A 26,217-nucleotide genomic window follows, 5' to 3' on the forward strand; every position below is an offset into this window, starting at 1 on the left:
CCTTGAGTTAGCTTGAGTGTGTGGCTGTGATCAAACGAGCTGGGTGGGGCTCACCCAGTTCTGTTTTTGCACCTGGTACAGCTTCAGCCTTTTTGCATAGATCTGTTTGCCCCGCTGGTTAAAGCAAGGTCACGGGTTTGCTCTCTGTGCTAGTCATTTCCCCCTTTCTTCCAAGGCAAGGTCTGTATGTAACCCTATCTCATTGGTGGTCAGGGAGAATGGTTGGGTTGGCCTAAATCCCATCCCATAAAACCAAAGGCCTTGTTGCTCATTTAACTGGAATCATCTTGGAGGACAAAGGCAGCTCTTTTTAATGTACTTGATTACACAGTTCCCGAGTTTTCTACTTCATCTTACTTATTCCATTCTCGCTTTCTCAAGGGCATGGTCTGTGCACTTCATAATTTTCTTCTCCTCATGTTCCTTTTCATTGCCTAATTCGGTAATAGAGGTGGCATTAGTAAGCATTGACAGAAAATGATGAAATAAATAAGGTCAACGCTGGGACTCTTTTAAGATGACTTTTTTTTTTTTTTTTCCAAGCGGAACTGGTTCTTCAGAGTTTGAAGAAAGCATAGCTGCTTTGCAATGCTGGAGGATGTTGGAGGTGGGGTGGGCAGGTAGATTCTCCCCTAGGCTGGAAGCAGAGCACCTTTATTTCTTCTCTTGGCCAGTTTGTTCCTTAGAGCAGAGGGACTGCTGTGGATTTGGACTTGAGGCAGGGACTTCCGCTTTCTTTACAATAGTCTGTGCCACAGACACTCAGGACACATTTTGTTATGTTCAGCTGACCCTTGGCCTCTGTCAGGGAGGTGTTTGCATTCGATGCTGAATTGTGGGCAAACTTGACAAATACCTAGAACATCTCAATATGACCCTCATGTTGGACTTGGGTTCTGTTTCAATAATGTTTTTCTTGGCTTGTTTGAGACAGCGAGACTCAGTGAAGGCTACTAACGTTGAAGTCAAATATGAGTTGTATAACAGGTGGGACAAGCAAGGGGGCACCCGGGTGGCTCAGTGGGTTGAGCATCTGACCTCGGTTCAGGTCACAATCTCACAGTTCATGAGTTTGAGCCCCACGTCGGGCTTTGTGGTGACAGCTCAGAGCCTGGAGCCTGCTTCAGATTCTGTGTCTCCCTCTCTCTCTGCTCCTCTCCTGCTTGTGTTCTCTCTCTCTCAAAAATAAATAAACATTAAAAAAAAAAAAAAGAGTTGGGACAAGCAGGAAGGAGGTCTGTGGGCTCCTTTCTTCTCTCTCGCTCTCGACTTTGTCTTGAAAGCTAGATGGTGTTTGACCGTGCCCCTGCCCCGCTGGCCTCTGACGCCTAGGAATAAACTTGCTGTAACAGTGTAAATGTGTGGTGGTACACCATAATTGAATAAGCGTACAAGGGGCTTGGCAATCACCAGGTTAAAGGATCATACAGCCTTAAACCATGCAGATTTCCCAACTCAATTAAACTACCCATTATCTTTTCTTTAAGTGACCAATAAAGCGTGTGGTTATGTCTTACTTTGCAAGTGGGATTAATATCTGCTGTTTATCTCCAGATAAATATTAGCAGCACAGGCCGGGAAAAGCCAGTTTTATGCCCTTGAGAGTGAGGTAGTGGAGGGCTCAAGTGTTGGGCATGAAGTTTTATCTTTCTGAACTGATTATGAAGTATACTAAACATTTATCTGGCTTTGTCTTTATAGACTGAAATCGCCAAGAGATTGAATACAATTTGTGCACAAGTCATTCCATTTCTGTCTCAGGAAGTAAGTAAAACTGTTCAGCTGTTAAAGTGCAATTATGTTGCTTCTCTGTTTGCAAATTAGCTAGTTTTAAGATGTTAATTTTATCACAAGGAACAAGTGTGAAGAACATCTGTTACAGCTGAAGTGTGTAAACCCCCTGCTATTCCATCTCACAGATCTGAGGGCACACTGTAAAAGTGGTGACAATAGCTCAACCCCAAATTAATTTTTTTTTCCTGTGGAAGACTGCAAAATGACCATCAAACAGAACAGCTTTTCTTTTCTTTGACGAGTAGTATAAGCCTGGTAGCTGCTGCTGATTCAAGTGTCCTTCCTCTAGAGAGCTTTTCCTTTGCTGCGTTTTCAGAATAGTTCCATCAGGGTTGACTTGACCATGAAAGCAGGTATCTCATTGGTCGGTCCTTGTACCTCAAGTCAGGTTGACTTCATGCTGTCCACAGAGGAAGCGGATGTTCATACTCTTCAAGTTTACTTTACTTTCGGATACATGCCGATAAATGCTAAACTGTTTTAAGTGTGTACAGGATGCATGTGTCTTGAGACAGAAAAGCTGTAAAGGCTTTTTGGGCCTGCAGCTAGAATACTGGGTGTCTGTTCTTGTCGGTATCTGCTGTTCCTTGCTGGATAGCACCCCTCTGCCTTTTCCTGCCTAAAACATCTACTTGATGTTACAAGTTCGATTTGTTAACCTTTGGCATCATGTTGTTAGACTTGAGTAATCCTGGTTTCTGCTGAAGTCTCATGCTTCCCAGAACAAAGATGTGGCTTTGTTTTTATTTGTGGGTGGAGCTGGGAGGTTTCCAGTGTGTGAACTAATTGTTGAGGGGGGTGGGGGGTCCTTCATTTTCCCCTCAGGAGGATGAAAAATCTAAAGGCTAAAGAAGGAGAGGAATTCCCAGAGTTCCCAAAAACTGCTGGTGGGTTGAGATTTGTTGGCCAGAGAAGTAATCGAAGGTTTCACGTTTAAATTTTCAGTATAGAAATGGGGGTTTTAAACTAGCTGTAAACTTTACCTGTTCAAACTTACAACAAACCCCTTTTGCAGGCCAGGGTGATCTTCCGAATCCCGTACTATTGATTTTCTAAGGCTTCGGGTTATCAGTTTGGATGTCCTTTTTGACTTTTCTATCATTCCAAGCCCCAAATTCCCATCTGAAGTTAAGCAGGGACTAGTGTTGGTTAGAAATAGGGAAGTGCCCTTCTCTGTTTTCCTTTTCCTGCTGTACTTGTGTTCTGTGAAATAGCAGTAAGTGCTTGAGAACCTTCACATTTGAATCCATATTCTCCTTGATCTGCATTGCATGTGCCTTTGTGTTTTTGTTGTTGTTGGAAGGTACAGTGAAGTTCTTTGCTAACACTTTTTCTTCTCTTTGTTTTCGAAGCATCAACAACAGGTGGCCCAGGCCGTCGAGCGTGCCAAACAGGTGACCATGGCAGAGTTGAATGCCATCATCGGGGTACGTGGCCTTCCAGGTCTACCTCCTACAGTGTGTATAACCAGCTTTCATTTCTTATTAATTTGATGGCTTAATCTGTCTGCCTATCTGTATGGTGTTATGTGGTTTAACATTGGCCTGTTTGATAAGTGTGGGGGAGGGGGGCTTAGGTATGGCAAGGTGTGTAGGGGAAATACAGAGGAGCATAAGGAAGGTGATAACAGCATGTTGAGGAGGGGAAGAAATACCTGCTTTTCAATGGGAACATAAGTGCCGTGTATCCTCTGACACTTAAATCACCCTTGCTCTATTAGTTAAATCAGAGCTTCAGGTTAGAGTTGTATATACTTCCCTTACTTCTGGCTTTTTTTATACCTTTTTTTTATACCTTTGGATCACAGAGAGGTCAAGACAGGTCTCAGAATTATCCCTTCTTTGGTCATCTAGGGTATTAGACCCAATGTAACAGCTCTTTCCCTTTCTTGTGCCTCCTTCATGAATTTTTAAGTGGCACCCCAATGAAAAGAGCGCTCTCTTGCCGTTGAAGAAGTGATAATTGTCTGCCCCAGTGCTCTCTAGCCTTTCACCAGGTTTCTGCTCTCCTGCCTTGAGTTCAGTTAGCACTCCATGCTGGCGACTGCTTGTCAATCACAGGTCATTTGCTCTGCATTAATGAGCCCAGTGGACCATGCGGTCCATCCCCTGCATGAGCCCTTCCCCCGCCACTGCAGGACCCTGGACGGTTCTCATGTTTGCTGCCCTTCCAGACTAAGCCAGAGAAGTAGCTGAAACAAGGGACCATCCTTTCTGATTTTATTCATATGTGACTGCCTTGAGCGGATTCAAATCACTCATTTATCAATTTATGTTAATTGCTTGTGAGAAGATGCCCTGCTGGTCTTTATAGTTCCCTCAGACACTTTGTAATGATAATTAGACATGCTGCTGTACGGATTAAGAGTGCCATAGTCCAATGACGGCCACAGACAATGGAACCAGTTAATCCATCAGGGTTTAAAATTACATCCCAACTGGAGATGGAGAAAAAACATAAGAGCCAAGGAGGATTAAAGAATGAGCCTCAGCTTGAAAACTCTCCTTTCATCAGTTTCTCAATTGCGGATCTGCAGTCGGGTTGCCTGTGGTAAGCTATTGGCAGTCAATTAGGTGAAATAAACTGGGAGGGTGACCTTCATTTCCTTTTAATAGCTTTTTCCTCCCCAAAATGGGGAGCTTCAGTGGATTTTCAGCTTAAATTTTATTCAAGCTGCTTTATTACACTTGACAGCTTAGCTCTGCATAAACAATTCTCCCCTCCTCCTCTTTCCCCCAGACCCAGGCTCTGCCTTTCTCCCCCTTTAGATCACATTTTTGACTGTTACTTAGTGGGTTCTCTAATCACATTTCAACAAAAAACACAATTACATCTGCATTTGTCGGCTGCCTTCTGTACCCTTTTCTTGTGTAATGAATTGCTTTATTTCAGAGATCAAATCAAATATTCGCTGGTACTTTTGCATGTACTGTGTTTGATTAGCAAAGACTAATAGCAAATTGTACTTGTAGCTCGAGCACAGAAATTTTTTAACCCAAATGAATGAGGATGGAAAAGCCTGTTTTGATTAAAGAAAAACATATGCAAAGCAGTTCTCAAGTACCCAGTTAAACTTTGTGGAACATGTTTGTTTTCTGATAGTCTCTCAATTTTTACATATCATCCTCGTACCTACAAATTCTCAAAGGCACTGCCCAGTCCTACACATTAGAAAGGAGGAAATTGTATTAACCAGATGTTTATAGGTAATACCCACTTTGAATTGAATCAGAAAATAAAAATAGCAGGTTGCTGTAGAAGGGCAGATGAATCGCTAATTTTATGAATGGCTTTCATCCAGGAAACATGTTGTTGAGATTATAAAGGCAGATTAGCTCTGATAGCTAGCAACAATAACTCAAATCAGTGAATTGGGCCTAGCACAAGACTTAATGCCAATTGCATGTCTCCAGCATGTGCAGTTTTTTATAATTGTAATTTTTGGCTCAGTATATTAATTTATGTCAGAAGGCTCTTTTAAAGTTCGTAGTGATCAATAATTATCCTGCAACCGTAAGTTTCATGCTCTGGCATATGCTTGATTTTTGCTTGAAAGGAATTGTGCGCGTCCCGGAAAATTGAAGTAGCATAAAATTGGGTTGACAATTCAGTGGACCTTTGCACCCCTTCATTGAACATGCAGTGTGTCAACCTGTCTCCCCAGAGGGGAGGAGGCTCCGGGAGGCTGTCTGTTCCTACAAGCAGCAGCTGCGCACAGAGTAAATGCAGCCCGGTTTGATAGCAGCTGTCAGTATTGTTCAGGAACGACTCAGGATGAAGAACAATGGGAGAGGCCACGCTCTGCTCTTCGTCTGCATCGACTTTCAGGCTAAGAAAAGAAATAGTAATTTAACGGTTTAGACATCTATTACAAGTGTGAAAGATCATGAAAGAGTAGCCTTTAAAATGCAAATGAGCCGAAACATTCTCATTCCCTTTAAGGTACAATCAAGGGGGCTTACTGCTTGCTTGGCAGGGCTAAAGACATTTCTCTTTAGCAAACCTGGAAAAAGTGAAATCTTCTCAAGGACACCAAGCTTCTAAGGTAGGCTCAGCTTGTGCCCTGGGACTCTGGACGGTCTTGGAGGAGGACGAGAGAGGTTCAATTTTTTGTGTCCTTGTTGAGTGAATTAATGATGCCCATTTCTCAGCAGCGTAGCAAACTTAGTTCTTGTACCTGACAAAAAACACTGAATTTTAAATCTTTTCCACTACAGATAGCACCTGCCTTTAACTTACAGATTACTGGTATTTAAGAAAGATAAGTCTCTTTGATACTTGATATTTGGAGAAACTATTGAAATAGTTTGGCCATACTTTTTTTTTCAACAGTTTCACTGATAGCGTATTTGATAATTGGTGGAATAATTGCAACCCTGATTCCTGAATTTTGCTTTTTATAAGCTCTTTTGCTATTAAACAAGTTACGTTCTTGTAGCAATAGAAAGTGTTTAATAATGCAGAGATCTTAATAGGTACAGTGTTTATTTGGTTTGACACAGCTCACTTGTGCTTTAGAAAACAGGTGGGAAGGGAAACTTACTGGAGGCCTTGATTTTTTTTTTTTTATTTAATCAATTAAATTTATTTATTTTTTACATCAGGACAGTCTCCATGATGTAAGCAGTCTTCCTCAAAAGATTTTTTTTCTTTGGGGCACGTGGGTGGCTCAGTCGGTTGAGCGTCCGACTTCAGTTCAGGTCATGATCTCACAGCTTGTGAGTTCGGGCCCCACATCGGGCTCTGTGCTGACAGCTCAGAGCCTGGAGCCTGCTTCACATTCGGTGTCTCCCTCTCTCTCTCCCTCTAACCCACTCACATTCTGTCTCTGTCTCTCTCAAAAATAAATAAACATTAAAAAAAAATTTTAGAAGATTGTTTTTCTTTTTCCAATTTAGAATTCTGTTAAAAATGCTCAAAACAAGATAGGTTTTTAGATGACAACAGTTTTTGGAATAGTTAACGTCTTCCTGAAGGCAGGGAAAATGATTCAAGGACTCTTCAAGATCACCTTTCCTTGTATTATTTGGGGAGTTTGGCACTAAGAACTTTTCTTCTACTTGCTATAATAATAATTGATTTCATTGAGATTAGTTTCCAGATAATTAGTGTGATCTTTTAATGGGTTTATGTCACATGTAATTAATATAGATCACGTAGATACATATATATTTGTACATATGGGCTTTTTAAAAAATTGAGGTATATTTTATATTGTTCTAAATTGCACCAATCTTTTTTTTTTTTTTAATTAAAAAAGTGTTTATTTATTTTTTGAGAGAGAGTGTGAGTCAGTGAGGGGCAGAGAGAACCAGGGACACAGGATCCCAAGTGGGCTCTGTGCTGACAGCATCAAGCCCGATGAGGGGCTCAAACTCATGAACTGTGAGATCATGATCATCTGAGCCAAAGTTGGATGCTCAACTGACAGAGCCACCCAGGTGACCCACACCAATCTTTTTTTGTTGTTGTTGTTGTTTAAGGTTTATTTATTTATCTTAGAGAGAGAGAGCAGGAGGGGCAGAGAGAGAGGGAGATGGGGAGAATCCCAAGCAGGCTCCCTGCTCTCAGTGCAGAGCCTGACTTGGGTCTCACACTTAGGGACCATGAGATCATGACCTGAGGCAAAATCAAGAGTTGGATGCTTAACTGACTGAGCCACCCTGGTGCTCGTGAATTGCACCTATCTTACACATATAGATCACTTTGGTGTGTGCACATACCCTGTACCCCACACTACTTTCACAGTGCAAGTTTTCTCTTTCACCCCAGGAAGTTCCCTTGTACTTTTGCTCAGCCAGTGTTTCTCTACTCCCAAAGAAAGATGGTTTTTGTTTGTTTTTTGTTGTTGTTCTTGTTTTTTTGAGAGAGGAAGAGAAAATCTAAAGCAGGCTCCACACACAGCATGGAGCATGACTCGGGGCTCCGTCTCACAGCCATGAGATCATGACCTGAGCTGAAATCAAGAGTCAGACGCTTCACCAACTGCCCGGTTGCTTTTTGATGAGCCACCCGGGTGCCCCAGTTGCTTTTTGATTGAAAAATAAAAAATGATTGGCCAAGTGTAATTTAAAACAAAACAAAACAAACCCTGCATGATTGTATGTCCGCTTCCATCCGAGTACTGGCTGCCCAACATCATGGTGTTCTGTGCTCATCTTTCTAAGACCATTTGCCTTGTATTACCTTGGACAGAACATAGGTCTAGGATCAAATGGACTTAAGTAGGATGCTTGGTGCTACCACTCTGTAGCCTTATGACCCTGTACAGTCACTTAACCTCCTTTAGTGTCACCATCTATAGATGGATAATACCTTCTACCCTGTATGGCTTTTGTGGGGATAAGACCTTGACTGGCAGCCTTTATCCAGCATGGTGTCCTGACTCCTTGAACTGCAGTTCTGTCTGCCTCGTCTCTAAGTACCTGCAGCAGGTCTGTGAGTCCATTTGGCTAAGTGCCCATGAGGGGTGATGGCTGCAAGTAGCGTGTCACCTCCCCTTTTGTCTTTTCTAGTGGTTACATGGGGTGTCGGTGTTTGAGATTAGACCCATCCAGACGCTCTGCTCCTGCCATTCCGTTGTCGTGCATGAATGACTTTTAATAAGGAGGCAGCAGTGAAGAAATGTTGGCTATTTGACTTTAGATGAGCAAAATTAAGGTTCAAAACAGGAAAAAGTTAAATTTGGGGAACAGATGGAGAGAAAATTGAGAAGCAAAAGTGAGGAGGATAAGACCCTGTTGGCTTCCTTAAGAGGAAGGGAAACAAGGCTTTCGCTGGCACTGAGGGATTGCACAGATCATTGTGATGGAATTGGAAAGAGAGAGAGAAGAGGTGACCAGATGACCGGGGCGGGGTTGCCCTTCCCATACCACAGAATGCCTGATATTTGATAGCTGCCCGAGTGCTGACGTGTTGGATGTAAGAACATTTGAGCAATTTCCCGTAGCAATGCCTGTGAACTTCAGGAACTCCGAACATTTAGGGTTAATGTAGGCCACCTTGTTTTTCCTTTCTTGTTTATTTGGATCTTGTCTGACTTAATTGTCCATGAATAGAACTTCTGTGAAGGCCTTTGAAGCTGCAGTTATTGGTCAGATGTGTATATTCCTGCTTCATAGGCAAACTTATAATTCTCTATATTTTGAAACAACTCAGTATGAAACGAAAGAAGTCTGGGGGCTTTTATGATGTCTGACTATCTATGTTTGTGTAGGGGATGGCTATGAATACAAACTCCTGATGTGTCTATAGTAGACTTCCTGTCCTTAAGAGATTGAGTTGTAGACCTACAGGCTCCCCATTGTGCATGAGGTGATTGGTTTAAGGATTAGCAAAATGTTGGATTATTTTTCTCCTCCGGCTGTAGCTGTCAGCTATCTATAGGATTGTAGTGTGTGAAGTTTAAGAGGATGAGGTTAGCCTCTTATTCTTATGAGTATGCAGTTAATCCCTGGAAAGCCCATCAATAACCCAGCTGTAAGTTTCTTTATAAAGCAAATTTGCCCTAGGAGAATAATGCATAGCCTGCTACCAAGAGGAGAAAATGAAATGGCTACAACAAGCATGGATCTTCTAGCTCTGCTAACTTACATTTAGTGATATACCCTCCACCTAAATTCTAGTGGTCCAGCCCGTTTATTAATTTTCCAAGGAGAAGGAGCAATATTGCAAAGTCTGTTACATGTATCCCACTTCTTTGGTTCAGGTTAGATTTTTACTGAGAGTTGATGTAGGTATTTCTGCCAAATGCAGGGCTTGGCTTCAAAGTCTGGGTTCTTCCGAATAGTCTGTGTGCTTTTTAGTTATTAGAAAACTCGTTGAGGCATTGTTTACTTTTTCATTTACCCGCATCTATTCATGTGATCTGTACTTGATTCCTTGGAAGAAGACATCACCATGTTTTCTCTCTTTTCAGAGTAGACAGTAGAGCACCCCATGTTAAGAGTTTGAATTTTGAGCAGACGAGGTAGCCGAGTGGTTAAGGCGATGGACTGCTAAGAGTTAGATTTTGGTGTTTTTTTAAAGTTGATGTATAATTTACATACCATAACATTCGCTCTTTTAAAGCATACGAATCAGTGGGTTTTAGTATATTCACAAACTTGTGCAGCCATCACTGCTAATTCTAGAACATTTTTATCACTTCAAAAAGAAACCGCATGTCCATTAGCAGTTACTCCCCATGCCTCCCACCCTCCAGTCCCTGCAACCACCGATCTTTCTGTCTCTAGGGGTTTGCCTGTTCCGAACATTTCATGGAAAAGGAATCCTATAACATGTGGCCTTTTGTGTCTGGGTTCTTGCACTTCGCATGAAGTTTTCAAGGTTTATTCATGTAGCATGTACTGTAACCCTTTTTACTCATGAATAATATTCCATTGTACCAATATATCACATGTATTAATCCAGTCATCAGTTGATGGACATTTAGGTTGTTTCCACCTTTTGGCTGTTACGAATAAAACACAGTGAATGTTGTGTACATGTCGTGTGGACGCATTTTCTTCTCTTGTGAGTCTAAGCCTACAAGTGTAATCACCGAGTTATGTGGTTACTCTGTTTAACTTTTTGAGCAGTCGCCAGATTGTTTCTTAAAGTAGTGGATGGGAATTCCAGTTTTTTGACATTTTCTCCAACATTTGTTCTTGTCCATCTTTTTGATGCTAGCCCTTCCAGTGGGTGTAACATGGTATCTTGTTTGTGATTTAGATTTGCATTTCCCTGATGGCTACTGACGTTGAACATCTTTTCATCAAAACTTTACATGGTTTTAGAAGTGGATCTACCTAGGGGTGCTTGGATGGCTCAGTCGGTTGAGCATCTCACTCTTGATCTCTCCTCAGGTCATGATCTCACCAGTGATTTATGAGTTCAAGCCCCACGTTAGGCTCCACGCAGCACAGAGCCTCTTGGGCTTCTGTCTCTCCTCTCTGCCTCTCCCCAACTTGTTTTTTTTCCTCTCTCTGTCTCTCTCTCAAAACTAAATAAATAAATATTAAAAAAAAAAAGAAGTGGATCTACCTAAATAAACATGGTGTTTTAAAACTTACTCTAATTCAGGCCTTTCAGTCCTAGTGCTCTCTGAGTATTGTCACCACTGTAACCGTCATCTAGGGCAGGTGGGACGAACGAGTAAGTCGGTGATGATGCAGGATGAGTTGGCTTTTGTGGATTCTCTGAAATGCAGAAAAAATAAAGATGAGTTCAGATCCTCTTTAGAAATTTCGCCCTTCATCCTGGTGCCTGCCTTCATATAGGCTGTCCATTTTGCCTGCATCATTTTCTGTGCGCTCCTGCATTGAGATGAGGCCTTGAAGTGGATTGGGTTTTGTTGGTGGTGGTGGTGGTGGTGGTGGTGGTGGTGGTGGTGGTGGTGGTGGTGGTGTGTGTGTTTTAAACTGTGTTCAAGTGGCTTGAGAATTCTTGGCCCCAGTAAGCAGTTTCTGCCTGTTTATCACCCTTGCCCCTCTTCATGAGAGAGGCCATTCACATAACGGGAGGTTTTCAGGTGACTCCTATAGTAGTGTCCTTGATGCTTCTGCTCCCATACAGCTCTTTCCCACTCTCCCTGCTTGTTTACTGTAGCATGCCAATTTTCTTTTTCTTCAGTCTCCCAAGATAAGAACTGAGTGTTTTAAAGAACAGGGAAATAGAAATCGAGGAAGAATGATTTGTAGAGAACTGTCAACAAATGCTACTTTTCACATTTTTTTTTCCCTTTAAAAGTGTTTAAATACCAAACACCATAAATGCCACTTACTGTCACGCTTTTAGCATTAGAGATGCTATTTTGGGCCATGGTCTTAGTTCTGGTTGGGTTCAGTTTGTGATCTTGTGACGTGGTTTTCCCTAAGGTTATAAAGCGGGTTAACTTTCAAAAATTCAAGTTGATTCTGTGGTCGGTGATAAAGAGCTTAGCAATCTGGTGAGGTTAAGGTGGGCGTTAGCCTTCTTTTTCTTTCTGGGTGTCCTTTCCAGTTGTACAGGCAGCTCTGTGGCGATAAAGCATGTGCTACAGCTGTTTCAGAAAGAAAACTGTAGAAACCACTACAGCATTACATTAAAGCTGGGAATGTAAACAGCAAAGTCAATTTCATTATAGTAACATAATTGACCCAGGCTGCACTAGGTAAAATGGGAATTAAAATTCTGAGTGCGTGGCTGTTGTTTGACATGGATGAGGTGACTTTATTCTTTGTGGGTTTTCATTATCATTAACTCAGGGTTTGGTGTTTGTTTTACTTGTCTCGCTCCCAGCCTGTCCACATTGTTTGGGTAAGAGCAAGTGCATGTCTCTCCTTCTGTCAACACCGAAACCTTTACAGAACCACCTGAGAGGCGCAAAAACACCAGTATCTGGAAGTTTCCAGTGTAGCTGTTGTACCTTTTTTTTTTTTTTTGCCTTCCCCCCCCCCCCCCAGTGTAGTTTTTTTAAAATTGTTTGATGAAATGTGAACTTTTTTCCCATTGTTTTATTTTAAAATACTATTCAGATCTGGGAAGCAGATGCTTGTTTTGTGAGTTTTGACAGGGTATTTCATGGCGATGAAGGGACAGTGAACAATTGAATGCTGGAAAGTGTTTTTATTTTTTTAAGCAACAATTTGTCAGGTCACTTGCTGTATAATAACATGAATTCTAATGTAACGGGGCAGGATTCCAGCTTTGATCTAGACTAAAAATTTTCAGCCTCTGCACGGTTGACATTTTGGGCTTGTTAATTCTCTGTGGTGGGTGGGAGGGGGCTGTCCTGTGCATTGTAGGATATTTAACAGCACTCCTCCCACCCCCACAATTCCTCCAGGTGTGACAACTGTAAATGTCTCTATACATTGCCAGATGTCCCTAGGGTGGGGAAAGGAGGGTGTCAGAATTGCTGTTTGAGAACCACTGGTTGTCTGAGAAACCACCTGCATTGCTAAAAATGACCATTGCTCATCCAAAATATCTTTTCTGGTAGCTTGACAAGCTTTTTGCCTGTGTGTCCTGTGCTGTATAAATCTGCAAGCATTAACTAAAAAAAAAAGAAAAAAAAGGTTTACTAATTAGTGTAAGGTAACCAGGAAGTGGAAGGTTGGATTTTCTCACCCTTGCTGTCATGTTGAGAAACATCTCAGTTTCCCCATTGGGTCTATGGAAGACCGATGCATGTAGGTTCCTGTAGTTGGTAGAGCCTTTGGGGTTTTTTTGTTTGTTTTGTTTTTTTGAGGTTTTCCTGGCTGTATGGCAATGTCAGTATCACTTTTGTTGTAAAATACATTTTTCAGGTAGCATTCATGCTATCCCATTCCCCCCCTCCCCCCCATTTTGGTGAAGGTGGCGATCACTGGATTGTTTCCGGTGAGCCCTGTTGAGAGAAAATGTCCTTTCAAAGACACACGGTGCAGGTGGGCTGCTCTTTTGGACTTAATTGTTTACTCTCCTGGATGTGGTCCTTGTGTGCATTCCAATATGTGTGTGATGTTCAGAAATAACACTTTTTATTTGTTAAGCATCTTCTTCTGCAAGAAGCCATAGCTGCCACTGTTCAGGCTTGATTCTTTGCAAGCTTCCTTGGAAGAGAGCTGGAACAAAAGAGATCCTTCTTTTTCAAACATAGGGATGGAGGATTGGGGATTGGAGACTAGAGAGAGGGGCTCATGAGGCACAAATCTAAGAACACGTTTCCATCTGTCACTGCTGTTAAGGCTTCATGGTAAAGGTGGATTTATCTCTGGTAAACGTCCAGTGGTGAAGGTGGATTGTCTCAGGATATGTGGCATTATATGCCCACAGGAGCATCCCCTTACCTGGGAAGGGAGAGACATGGGGGGTCTTTGTTGGAGGAGATCACCTCTTCCTTCCTCTTGCTTGGGAGAACACTCTATCTAACTGCTTGTGAACAGGGCTGGGCTGCTGGGTCATAGGAGAAATACTGTTCTAGGGAATGAAAGGCTTATAGTCCTCATTGTGGCTGTGAGCCCCGTGTAAGCCACTCTCTTCTCTGTGAAATGGGATCTGTGATGCCCACCCTTCTTGCCTTGGGTGTGTTCTGAGCTGAGGCCATGTAGTGGACACGAAGATATCTAGGAGTGCTGCATGGCAGGAAAAGGAGTAGAATGTGAGGCCACAGAATCCACATTCCCTGGATCCACAGCATCTTCGGTAGTTGTGATCCATCCTGTCACTGCTTAGTACTCCTTCCAGTTTGATAGGATTTTGCTTTAAAAGAGGGAAGAAATGTGGCTAAGCTAGGGATGGAGGAACTTGGTTGCCTCCAGTAATGAACAGGGAGCGTTCTTCAAGAGGAGGGGAGTTTCCCCGGGGCCTATTAGGCTGTTGGATATCCCTGATAGTTATTCGCTTAAATGTTGGGTTTAATCACGTGGGTCTACTTCACAGCTGTGGTGAAGCCCCTTTATTATATAAGCTAGTTTTTCTTTTCACTGATATATCAGACAATGCTTTCTAGTTCATCTTTCTCAAAACCAACTTGGGTTTGGCAGAAAAGCTCTACTTCTCGGGTATCCAGACATTTGCTTCAAGTATGCCTTTGCTGTGACATAAAATCACACCTCCAGGAACATCTTTTGGTGACTCTGTTCTGGATTTTTGGGGGAACGGGGTGTGCAGGGAGGGGTGAAAGGGTGGTGGCCTCCACCCGGTAGTTAAATCCCTTCCCCTCTGCTTGGCCTCTCTCATCTTGTAATCCGTGCCGTGCTTAATTACCCCGTTGCACTTGCTTGTGTATGCATCATTGCCTTTCCCTCCCAGAAGCCGGACATAGCTCTTATTCTCCAAGTAATGATAGCAATTGCTGGTAGGGCAGACCTGTTCCTCATCCTTCTCCGAGCACATTTCTTATGGCAGGTGTCTAGTTCCTAATTAAGCGCTAATGAGCATGCCTAGTGGACCATGAGCCTGCTGCCAGCCCCTCCAGTTTTATGTCTTGCTATTGCCAAGCTCTTAAAAGGTGACAGAGCAAGAATTAGTGTCTTTGGGATGACAGGAAGGTGATTTTATGCATAAAGAAATTGTTATTATGATCTCAGATGGTGAATGAGGAGTTTATAAATACTTTGCAAGGATACTATCAATGCCGCCTGCTCTGACCTCTCCCCCCTTTCCACTTTTCCTCTGTTTAGCACTGTGCTCCCCTCGGAAGGATTGGGAGTGTCAAGGGAAGGTTGGCTCCCAAAGATTTTTTAAAAGATGCTAGGAGTGGTTGAAAATTTATTGTAAACTGACTGAGATACCAATTTCTGGCTTTAAGATGCTGTTTTCTCTCACTCTGGAGGGCGGGAAGCATATTTAGGATTCAATTAAGGACCAGTGGTCTGGGTAGAAATTACTGAAGATCTGGCGTGAAGATTTAATGTATTCAGTACACGCGAGGGGGTAATAAATAAACGAGTAATTGAGTCCCAGGGAAGTGAGCACAAATCAGAATCTTAAGAATTTTCTAACATTACACCTTAGAAATTGAGCTTTAATCGTTTTTACTGTCTCATCAAAAATGAGTTTTATGTTGGACAGCTGAAATGTGGCCAGATTTATGGCTCAGGGGCCATTTCTTGGATACTTTTTCATTTACTACAACATGCTCTTAAATATAATATATGAGAGTAATGGTACTTTTCAGTGTGAACAGATTTCTAACTTCTGGAATGGGTTGAGGGATAGAGGCAAAGGCATTGGGAGTGGGGGCTTGGGTCACCGTGGGTAGAGTCCACACAACAGGGGAGAGTGTGTGTTCCTCGTCAAGGCCTCTCAGTGTTGTCCTCTGTGACACTACAGGGGTGGGTTTAGGGAGAGGAAGCAATAAACAAAGTCTCATGGTATGGTTTCTTCCAGCTATCACAGTGTGGCCCTTGGTGCCTCCCTCTGCGTGTGGTGGGATGAGGGCAGCCTTGAGGGGCATTGCTACATGACCCCACTCCCCTCCCGCCTGGTGGGACAACCTTGGCAGTTCAGTCAACACCCTGAGCCTCCGTTCCTTCTGTGAAATGGGAATGTCAGTACTTCCTCCTACTTGTGTGAGGGCTTGTGAAATAAGGACCCAGGAGTACTTGGGAGGGGAGGGGATATGCCTAAGATGCTGATTCTTTCTTCAGCCTTCCATTAATTTAAGGTAGTATTTTGGTTATGTCTCCTCATACCGCTGTGGTAATTTAGCACAAGAATATTGGGGAAACAGGGTCACCTCATGTCACTAGTCCCTGGTGACTGGTCGAGAGTAGAGTTACGGTCTGTGGGGTGCACATCTGCGCCTTCCCTACTTTAACTTTCCTGAAATCAGGAAGAGTCTCACCTTCAGCAGCACACTGTGTTTCGTCCCTGGAGGCGTGGAGAGATGGATCTAACATTGGAGTGCCTACCCACTAGCCCAGCTCACTGCTGGTCATCGACACTGTGCCAGGAGGACCCGTGCCAGAAGGAGGCAGTGTAGATAGAGCTCCGAGTCTGTTTGGGGAAGATGGGGAGAGGTAACTGTATAGGTGGAAGCTTTTGATGAACTGAAAACACTAATCACATTTTTTCCTTTTCTCCCTTTTGTGTCTTTGTTCTTTTCATGTGTTTGTTGAACCTCCTGTTTTGTTTCCTCCACTCTCTCATGTCGTGGGTATTTGTCCTCTGGATGTTGCTGTGCCACTGCCACCTCTTCCCTCATCTTCTCCCCCTTGCTGTCTCATCACCTCTTCTCCTTCCTCTTCCCTCTCCTCCCCCTCTTTTCTCTCCTCCAATCCTTTCCTCCTATACTTCCTCTCTCACCTCCTCCCCTTCCTCACATCTCTTCCTTCCCCTCTTCCCTCCCTTCCTTCTCCCCTTCCATTCTCACCTCCTCCCCTTCCTTCTCCTCCACCTTCCTCTCTCCGCTCCTCCTCTTCCTCCCATCTCTTCCTTCTCCTTCCCTTCCTCCTCCCCTTCCTCTCTCACCTCTTCCCCTTCCCGCCATCTTTTCCTTCTCCTCCTTCCTCCCTTCCTCCTCCCCTTCTTGTCTCACCTCCTCCCCTCCTCCCCCCCCTTCCTCTCTCACTGCCACCAACAGCAGCAGCAGTTGCAAGCTCAGCATCTTTCTCACGGCCATGGACCCCCAGTGCCCCTAACGCCTCACCCCTCGGGACTTCAGCCTCCTGGCATCCCGCCCCTCGGGGGCAGTGCTGGCCTCCTGGCACTGTCTAGTGCTCTGAGTGGGCAGTCTCACTTGGCAATAAAAGATGACAAGAAGCACCATGATGCAGAGCACCACAGAGGTGAGAGGCCGGGCAAGCCAGATTAGGACTTGGTCCTAACACTCATACAGTGCTGCAAAGTTGTGTGCACCGCTAAAGAGAGCCCCACCCCATGCAGAGAGCAAACAATGAGCTAAGAGGAACTGTCGCAAAGCTTGGCCACTGAAACACAGTCCTCCCTGGAAGTTTTCAGGGTTTAACGTGGGCATCTGTAGATTTCCCGATCTCTTTAGATTGCAGGCATCTTGACATCTTGGCAACTGCCTAGTTAATGCCAGTGGCCTGTACCATATTATGGAAAACTGTTAACTGCTTAATTGGGTAATTTTCAAAGAAAGTAATGTTGTTAAATGGGGCGAAATAAGAAGTTAAATTTGAAAGTGAATGTGTTCAAATGAAAGGTTTGATAATTGCATCTGTTACTACTTAGTTTCATAGGCTTTAATTCTAGTATGCATAAAATATTGGGCAAAATTGCACTTGACTAATTTTTTGAAGAAAAGTAATTTATTCTGTCAAGAAATAAAAAAATAGGCTTTGTGTATGGTTAAACTGTAAATCTTATGTTTACAAAATACTGTAATTTTCAGGAAATCACTGTATTAGGAATGTGCAATGACTTATATAAATAAAAGCCATTTTTAAAACTGTTTGGGGCTTGTGTTCTAATTATTCCCCCCTTTTTTTTATTTCTGTTCTTGCCTCTGTGTCTGAACGGGCATGTCTGTGCGTTTCTTGGTAACCTCGGGAGCAGACAGAGAACCGGGCACAGTAAGTACTCAACCGCCTGCTGCACATAATACATTTCCCTTCCTCCAATGCATCCCAAGCTGCCTTTTGTGAAACAGGCACAGACACGTATATTCTCCCTGTCTCTCTCAGCGACCTGGTTTTTTTCTTTTTCTTTTTTTTTCATATGACTATCCCCCATTTCCCCCTGCCTTTTGTCTTTTATTTATTTATTTATTTATTTTTAAATAAAACTTTCGTTAGGTGAGAGGGACATGATTTGGAGGCAAAGCTGTCTGCTATGATTACTCACTTGGAAATATGCTTTGATCTGTAGGTGCTCCGAACCCACTTTAAAAATATGTTTATCATTGCATTCCGAGTCCAGGTTGCCTCTAGTTTAAAAGAGTATTCATTTTTATCTTAAATCAGTTTTACAGGCAAGAGGTCACAATCCATATGTGAAATTGGTTAGTAATGTGTTATTTCTACCTAAACCATTCATTATCCTCTACAAATGCATCTTAGTTGCTAGGTTTCCATATCTGGTTTTCCTCCCATAATTGTCCTTGGAGGGTGAACTTGAACTTTAATTTATTTTCAACTGAAGAACCGTGTGTCTGAGTAAGTTCTTAAAAACAAGGAAATTCAGTGGACGGAGGTTCTGGGCTTCTGTGCTTCCATTTTTTCACCAGCCTAAACCTTGGCCATTTTACATACTGCACGTTCAATCTGTACATGCACTTGCCAGTTAGCTGTGGGGAGATCTGTACCTAAAATGCATCTCTCAAATGTTGTGGAGCAAATGGAGTGAGAAATTGGCCCCTTTCAGCTGGGATGACCTACAGTTTTTTGCCCCCTTTCCTTTTTCCTTCCAAACACGGCAGTATTTTGGCCATGTTAAATCTAAATAAGGTAGCAAAATTGGGATACTGAACTTTTAAATCATTCTGATCCTTTTTTTTTTTTTTTTAAATGAGTTTGGGGGAAGATATGTAAGTCATTTGAGTTTGAAAAGTTCCCCTTACCTCTTCTGTGTAGAATAGTGGCACTTTTAAAATTCTCTTTGAGACTGATCTCAGTGTACTTTATGTATCAGGATGCATTGGGGGCATTGGGTAAGGGTGAAAGGATGGGGTAGCTAGTTTTAAAATCCTTGTACTATAAGTTTTCTCTGGAAAACGTTGGGAAGGAAAGAGGGGAGGAAAAATTACAGCTAGGGAATAAAATATCCTACTCCCAAAGTACAAACCTAAGTAAACTGACTTTGATGGAGGTGACCTTTATGTTTGTTGCTGGTTCAGTGTCACTGTAGATTGTCATTGTCATAGTTTTTTATACCATGTTCTTTTAGTAGAGTGTCAGATTAAAAACCCTAATCCTAGACCAAAGAACAGAGATGGCAGGAGACGTTGAGAAAGCTCCTGTCCTGTAGTCTGCTGCAGGTTTTAATTTATTGAGCTTATGCTACGTTTAGAACTATGTTTCTAATTTAGCTTTCTGTTCTCAGGACTGTTTCATCTAAAAACCAATATATATTTATTGAGTACTTACTGTATATGTAAGGCTACATGGGAAATGCAGCTATAGTTAGAGATATGTAGGCACACATATTACAGGTCTTTTCTCAAAGAACTGAGGAAATGTGACAAAAATACTACAAGATTTAAGCCTGTAGAAAGTTTCAGCAGGAGTTCTAGACAATTGTTGAAGGGGTACCATGGTATGTATTTCTGAGATGCCGTCGCAAGACTGGTGTTTTCCATACCGCTGCGTGTGTATTTTTTAGTGTATCGAATAACTTCCTATTTATATTTCTGGCTGATAAATGTAAGCAAGAACTTAATTCATTGGGGAAGTGAGGGTGGGTGGAGGAAGGGTAAGGAGTTCTACCCTCCAAATACAAAACAGTTCTTGAATTTCAGACAGCTGTGGATTGTTTCTAGGTCCTCATGGTGAGTTCACAGTCTGGACTGTTAAGTCAAAATATGGTGGATACATTGCATAAACCAAGCTATGCAATAACACAAAATAAATGGTTAATGTGTTGTTTGCATATTTCTTTCACAACAAATTTTACACAAGTTTCTTAATGATAATTTTAATGGGTATTTTCAGAATAAGTATAGGTACTGTGTTTCCTGCCTAATTCCTACAAGCATCTCTTGGTGATGATGATATAAAATGAGAAAACGACACTAATTTGTAACCTAAACATTTAATTCAGTCTGTAGAGAGGAATGAAATTGTTCACTGTCCACATAAGTGGGATTTCGCTGCAGTTGTATAAAATGAAGTAGCTCTTTAAACTTTGTGTAAAATTGAATATGAAAAGCAATGGATAATGAGATGATGTGTACTATTAGTTGCCTAAAATATTGTAGTACTTACTTATTTAATAAAGTGGTTTGAATTATGAAGTATTTTACTTGGCAGAAAAAGTCAGTTGATCACCATATGGTGGCTGTGGTTTGTTTTTTATTTTTTGTTTTTTTCCCCCAACCAGTGAAGGGTTAAGGGCAGTTGCTACAGGGCACTGGTTTTCAAACCTTATGGTCTCAGGATCTTTACATCTTAAATTAAAATTATTGATGACCCCAGAGAATTTTTGTTTATGTGGATCATATATTTTGAAAATTTTCTGGAAATTAAAAAAAAAAAATTAAAAATCACTTTAACAGGTAAAGAGCTACTTAATTTGGGTTACTGTAAATAACATGATTAGTGAAAACTATTTTCCGAAACAAAAAATTATAGTGGGAAGAATGGCTTTGTTTTGCACGATTGCAGATATCTTCAGCGCTTGACTAAAAAGAGGATAGATATATTCTCGTCCACATCTGCATCCAATCTTTTGCAAGACATTGTTTTGGCTGAAGTATAAGGAAGAAAATCTGCCCCCATAGAGATTTGTAACAGTCTCTGGGAACCTCAAGGGGCCCTTGGACCAACCTGAGAACCTCTGTCATAAATAAGGCTAAGGAGTTCTGAAACATCCCACGCTGGTATATAGTCTTATTTTTTTCCTGCTGTTCTTTCTGTATTGAACAAATACGATAATTATATGTGTCAAGTGCAGAAGTCAGGGACTTTTATAGATCCAGAGGGGATGTGAGTATGTATGGATTTTCATCTGTGAGTCTAAAACTGGTTTGTAGATAGTTTGTTTGTTTATTGTTAGTGACAAAATTATTTCATTCCCTAGTTTAAAGTTTTGTTGGTAGGAAAACAAATGAGCCCTACTGTGGCCTGTTTGAATGTAAAACCTAGGAAATGAAGGTACTAAGGACAGTGAAAATATGGACACTATTTTTTAAGTTTCTTCTTTTTGACAAGGATGAATGATAAAGGTGGTAACTTTTAAGAGGGTTTGCTATTTGGCTATTGATTTTAAATTAAGATTTGACTACTGTTTTTATTAATTTGCAAAACTTGTTTGCTTTTTTTTTTTAAACATAAGGCTGCTTCTCCGAATGCTACAGTTGAGCAAAGAAATATGACCTAACAAAAAGGACTTTATTTCTTATGTAGTAATAAAAACTTGAGATATTTCAATTAATTTAAAGGTGAATTGTGTTCAGTTTTGGATGAAGGAAGTATTTAATAAGTCTGCTTGAAAGCTCTGGAATCAGAGAATTGACAAAACGTTGTATGGCTTTTGAAAAAGTATGACAGAACATGTGTTTATTTTTTTTTTAACAAACATTCATTGAGCACTTACTGTGTGCCAGGCGCTGTGTAAGGCACTGCATGTACAGTTAACAACATGGGTTTGAACACTGGATTTTTGTTGATAAACACAATATAGTACTTTATATTTTCTTCTTCCTCATTATTAACATTCTCTTTGGCTTACCTTTAAGAATACAGTATATAACACATATACAACGTATGTGTTAATCAACTGTGATCAGTAAGCCTTCAGTCAGCATTAGACTATTAGTACTTAAGTTCTGGGGGAGTCAAAAGTTAGGCATGGATTTTTTACTGAGATGGGGGCGCCCCAAATCCCCACACTGTTCATGCGTCACCTGTACCTGCTGCCATTTTGCAGTGATGCCTTTTAATGTCACAGTCAAATATTTGTTGAATGAAAAACACTGGGATACCTCACACATGTGATCACTATTTGGAACATTTGGGGAAGGGAGAAGACGATGGTGATAGGTGTCTGGGAGAGACTCCAGAGCAGAAGCAGAGTCTGTGGACTTAGGTGGGGCACACAGATGGGCTTCAGAAGGTCCTTGAATCCCTCTCCAGTTGTGTTCACATTGTTCTGGGTTCGTGCTCTACTTTCATCAAATTCTCAAAAGGGGCTCCTGGTCCAGAAAAGCGTAAGGATTGTGGATCTGTTTAGAGGTCATAACGGTTCAACACCATCATCTTGCCGGTAAGACACCAAGCTCAAGGAGGCTAGGTGCCTCTAATCATGTAGTTAATTAATGGAGGTAGAGATTGAGATTATGTCTTGTCCAAGGGACTGTTTTGTCACTCTCCCATAACTGACTTCTAGAATTACCAAGTTCATCTTTAGAACTTATTTAAAAATAATGATGACAGCCATCACTTTATCTCCTATGAGGTGGTGTCTTTGTGTTTCTTCTGTGGCTGTTGCACTTAACTAGATCTCAGTGGAATTCTCACTGCACAGGCAAGGTTTTTCATCCTTTTGAACATTCCCCTAGCCTCATCTGTGAATTGGTGATGGAGTCTGCCTCACAGGGTGAGGGGTTTTAGGGACCACAAATGCAAAGTCATCAGACATAGCATAGCTTTTAGGAATGTTCTCCCTGTCCTCCCTACCTGCAGAGTAGCAGGACAGCAATAAATGCATTATTAGTCATGCTCAATGTAGTGACTATTGGTTTCTTTTCCTTTTTTAAAATGTGTGAGGCATGGGGCTCCTGGGTGGCTCAGTCGGTTAAGCAGCTAACTCTTGATTTCTTTGGGTCAGGGTCATGATCTCAGGAGAGATCAAGCTCTGCATTGGGCTTTGTGCTGACAGGGTGGAGCCTTCTTGAGATTCTCTCTCCCCCCTTCTCCCTCTCCTCCCCTCCCCCAGCCCCTGCCTCTGCCCCTCCCCCACACATGTGGGCTGACTCTCTCTCAAATAAATAAACTTTATTTAATTTTTTTCCTAATGTTTATTTCTTTTTTGAGAAAGAGAGAGTGCAAGCTGGGGAGGTGTAGAGAGAAGGAGACACAGAATGCGAAGCAGGCTCTAGGCTCTGAGCTGTCAGCACAGAGCCCAACACAGGGCTCGAACTCACCAACCATGAGATCATGACCTGAGCTGAAGTGGGACATCTGACCAACTGAGCCACCCAGGCGCCCCTAAATAAATAAACTTTAAAAAATGTAAGGCAGTTGTGAAGATGCGGGCCGTTACTGATGTTTCTCAGTGTCGAGATAAGACTGACCTGAGTCTATTATGAACTTGATTAGTTTCATGCTATTCAGTTCATGAAAGGAGGAGGTGTTTCCACCTAAACGTTTATGAATTTGTGTCCTGGCATATTTCAAGGGATTGCCTGGAAATTAAGGATAAAACTGAGATGAGTCACCTAAAATTTCAATATTTAGGCACTGTGGAAAACACTTAAGTTTTCTTAAGCAGTTGTCTCAGCAGATTTCCTTTTTGGCAAAATTGAAAACTGTGCTTAAAAAATCCTCTGGGAGAACTGCTCACCGCATCACTGCTGTGGGAAGGGTGAACCCTGAAGAATGGAAGGCTCCAGCAGTTTCTAGGTGGTGGGGAGTGGTCCATCCCTGTACCGGGCGGAGGGGTCTGTCTACCGTGGATGCTGTAACTCACTGAGTGGGTACCAGAGCCTGTGTGTAACTAGAAAAATGTTCAGGTTTTATCTCACTGTGCTTACAGTGAAGATCGGCCATCAGGCGTCTTTACTCTAAAAAACCAAAAAGCAGATGGAGAATATTTCCTCCCTCCAAAGCTGTTTTCAGACTTCAGTTTGTGCTCTGCAAGTAGGAAACTTCATGCCCATCATTTCGAGTAGGTTTTTGAAAATTTTATTTTCCTTTTGGCCCCATGATCATTTTTACCATTCCTTCTGAAACGTAGTAAGCAACAAACTGTGTCCATCTTTCAGATGAGAAGAGGTGGAGGTGAGTGCCATCAGATATTCAAGTAACTCACAGGCAAGTCCTGACCCAGTGCTTTCTAATTTCTTGTATTAGAAAGTACCTCATCTGAGACTGGAGAAGGAAGGGGGACATTAACAGCGAAGCAGAGCTAAGTGGCTGTACAAAAAGTGTTTTTAAAAATGATTTGAAATATAGATTTGATTTTTGCTGTCACCAGGGTCCTGATCAGGGGGAATGAAGTTGTCATGAGGGCATTTAAAAGTTACTTTGAAATAATCGTATTTGTTGTGTACGCGTGGTGTGTTTTATTTTGCTTTACCTGGAGAACGCGGTAGTGGAAGGGCAACCCGGGGACTTAGCAAGAGAGGCCAAGGGTGACTATCTAGTGCCTCCTCCAGACCACGTATTTACTGGGTCTGTAGGTCTTCTACCTGGCCACCTTCCTTTCTGAGAGTTCTCCTGACTGAAGCGCTCATCTGCCTCGACAGCGCTGAGTTCCTAGATCGAGGTGCAAGAACACGTGGCTTCTTTCCCACATTTTGCATTCAAACCCTATGAAAAATGGACGCATACCCTTCAGACCCTCCAGCGCTCCTAGGGCGCGATGAGGGTGCCAAGTGGACACATTTCCACACATCTTCACTCTCTTACACTTCTCGCCGTTGACAAGCGGGGATCCTGTTAGTTTTAGGGGTTAAAAATGCATTTGTTGAAATGTCAGGCACAATCTGTGAATGACCCGTTGGACTGCCGCAAAAAGTACAGCGGCAGGGTGATGGCTTAATTGGCACCAGGTGTAGCTGGAGAAGGCACACAGATGTGATGGGGGTGCGTCACTACCTAATTGTTTTAATGTTCACCGAGAAGTTAATTGTCAGTGTAGAGTGTGCTAGCAAATTAGGTTCCCACTGCCTTAGTGTAACTGAGGATAAATGAGGTGTCATGAGTTTCCAATCTGTACCTCTGACACAAACACTTTTCCTGCGGGGAGGAGAAAGTTCCCAAGGGGAATCAGCATGGCAGCTCAAGAAATCCATTTGAATAATGTGCATTATTTTCACATTAGGGAAAGCTGTCTAGCTTTTGCTTTCTCCACGAGTGAGTTTTCCTTTCAGATTTGCTGCTGGTGGCTTCAAGGTTTAGACACGGTTGGCAGAAGAGTTGCTTTGAGGTCTCAGAATCGATGAAGGATACATGAAGGCTCTGTAACAAGTGTTCTGGTAACACTGACAGTGTAACATTCCATTAAACTCGCTTTCTTTCATATTTTCTGGAGTTTACCTTCCAGAATATCTCCACCGACATGAACAGCCATTACTGTTAAATTGCTAAAGAAAAGTGCAAGTTTTGGAACAAAGGGTATAAAGACTGGTTTTCATCTGTATTGAAGGATCTGGGTCTCTCTGTCTCATTTTTGAGTAGATATTTAGAGCATGAAATAGAAACGTCATTGTCCAGGGTGGTGAGAATAAAGGTCATACAAAGTCCAAAACTTGGTGTACTTGTTTGATTCAACTGAATGAACAGTCTCCAGGTCAGCAGGCTCTTAATGCTTAACATCGAAAGTTCTTGAATGAAGGTATGGTTTAATAATTGCATGTGGATGTTTATTTTTGATTCACGAGAATAATACATTGTCCACTTCTACCCACGAGGTTCAAACACTCTGCCAACTCTCTAGGTGCCAACTTGCACCCAGAGAACTACAGCAGGGAATAGTCCTGGTATGTGTTTTTAGAAAACATGTTCACCCAGTTGGGATAACGGGATCAGGATCCAGCAGCTCAAGGTAGTGTATACCACTTGTAATAGATCTGCCACTTTTTTCCTTTTCTTTTCTGAGTAGCTCTTTTACTCTTATAACTGTTCTTAACCATCACATCACTGAATGGGAGGAGAAACGACCCTCAGGGAGTGTATATTAATTGTAGTGAACAACTTGCCTGTTGTCAGGGAAGGTGCACACTGAGATTTTATGTTCTCCAGATTTTTTAAGAGGGAGAGTTCCCTTGGGGAACATGTTTTCTTTGTCCCTGCACCTCATCTATTTATTTCATGTATAGTTTTCTACCTAAGATGGAGAGAACCATATGCCATGGGGCTGACAGGTCTTGTGGACCCTCTTTCTTCTGACTGGTGGTCAGCATTGGAGGGGGATCTTTTTTTTTCTCTAGAGACCTGTCAGATGTACCTCTCCCTTTACTGTTTTCCTTGGCTCTCTTCTCATAAGTGTGTGCCACCTGTACAGAAAATCATCACAGTTTTAGAATTTTATTTTTAATGGTTTTTTAAAGTTTATCCATTTTGAGAGACTGGGAAGAGGGGCAGAAAGAGGGAGAATCCTGAGCAGGCTCTGTGCTCACATGGGAGCCCG

At 42.1% G+C, this 26,217-nt stretch overlaps 1 protein-coding gene across 5 annotated transcripts in view; it reads left to right on the top strand.

Moving 5' to 3' along the window:
- Positions 1 to 26,217, top strand: part of TLE1 (TLE family member 1, transcriptional corepressor) — a 91,557-nt gene that overhangs the window by 28,118 nt on the left and 37,222 nt on the right. The window contains exons 5-8 of one of the 5 annotated variants that reach the window (XM_047829843.1): positions 1,702 to 1,764; positions 3,147 to 3,251; positions 16,826 to 17,030; positions 17,764 to 17,780. In XM_047829843.1, the coding sequence (XP_047685799.1) occupies positions 1,702 to 1,764; positions 3,147 to 3,251; positions 16,826 to 17,030; positions 17,764 to 17,780 (390 nt within the window). The remainder of the gene's footprint in view (positions 1 to 1,701; positions 1,765 to 3,146; positions 3,252 to 16,825; positions 17,031 to 17,763; positions 17,781 to 26,217) is intronic. The other 4 variants (XM_047829845.1, XM_047829844.1, XM_047829846.1 and 1 more) reach the window with 4 other exon arrangements.

The sequence above is a fragment of the Prionailurus viverrinus genome, chromosome D4, assembly GCF_022837055.1.
Source record: "Prionailurus viverrinus isolate Anna chromosome D4, UM_Priviv_1.0, whole genome shotgun sequence".
NCBI classification, from domain to species: Eukaryota; Metazoa; Chordata; class Mammalia; order Carnivora; family Felidae; genus Prionailurus; species Prionailurus viverrinus.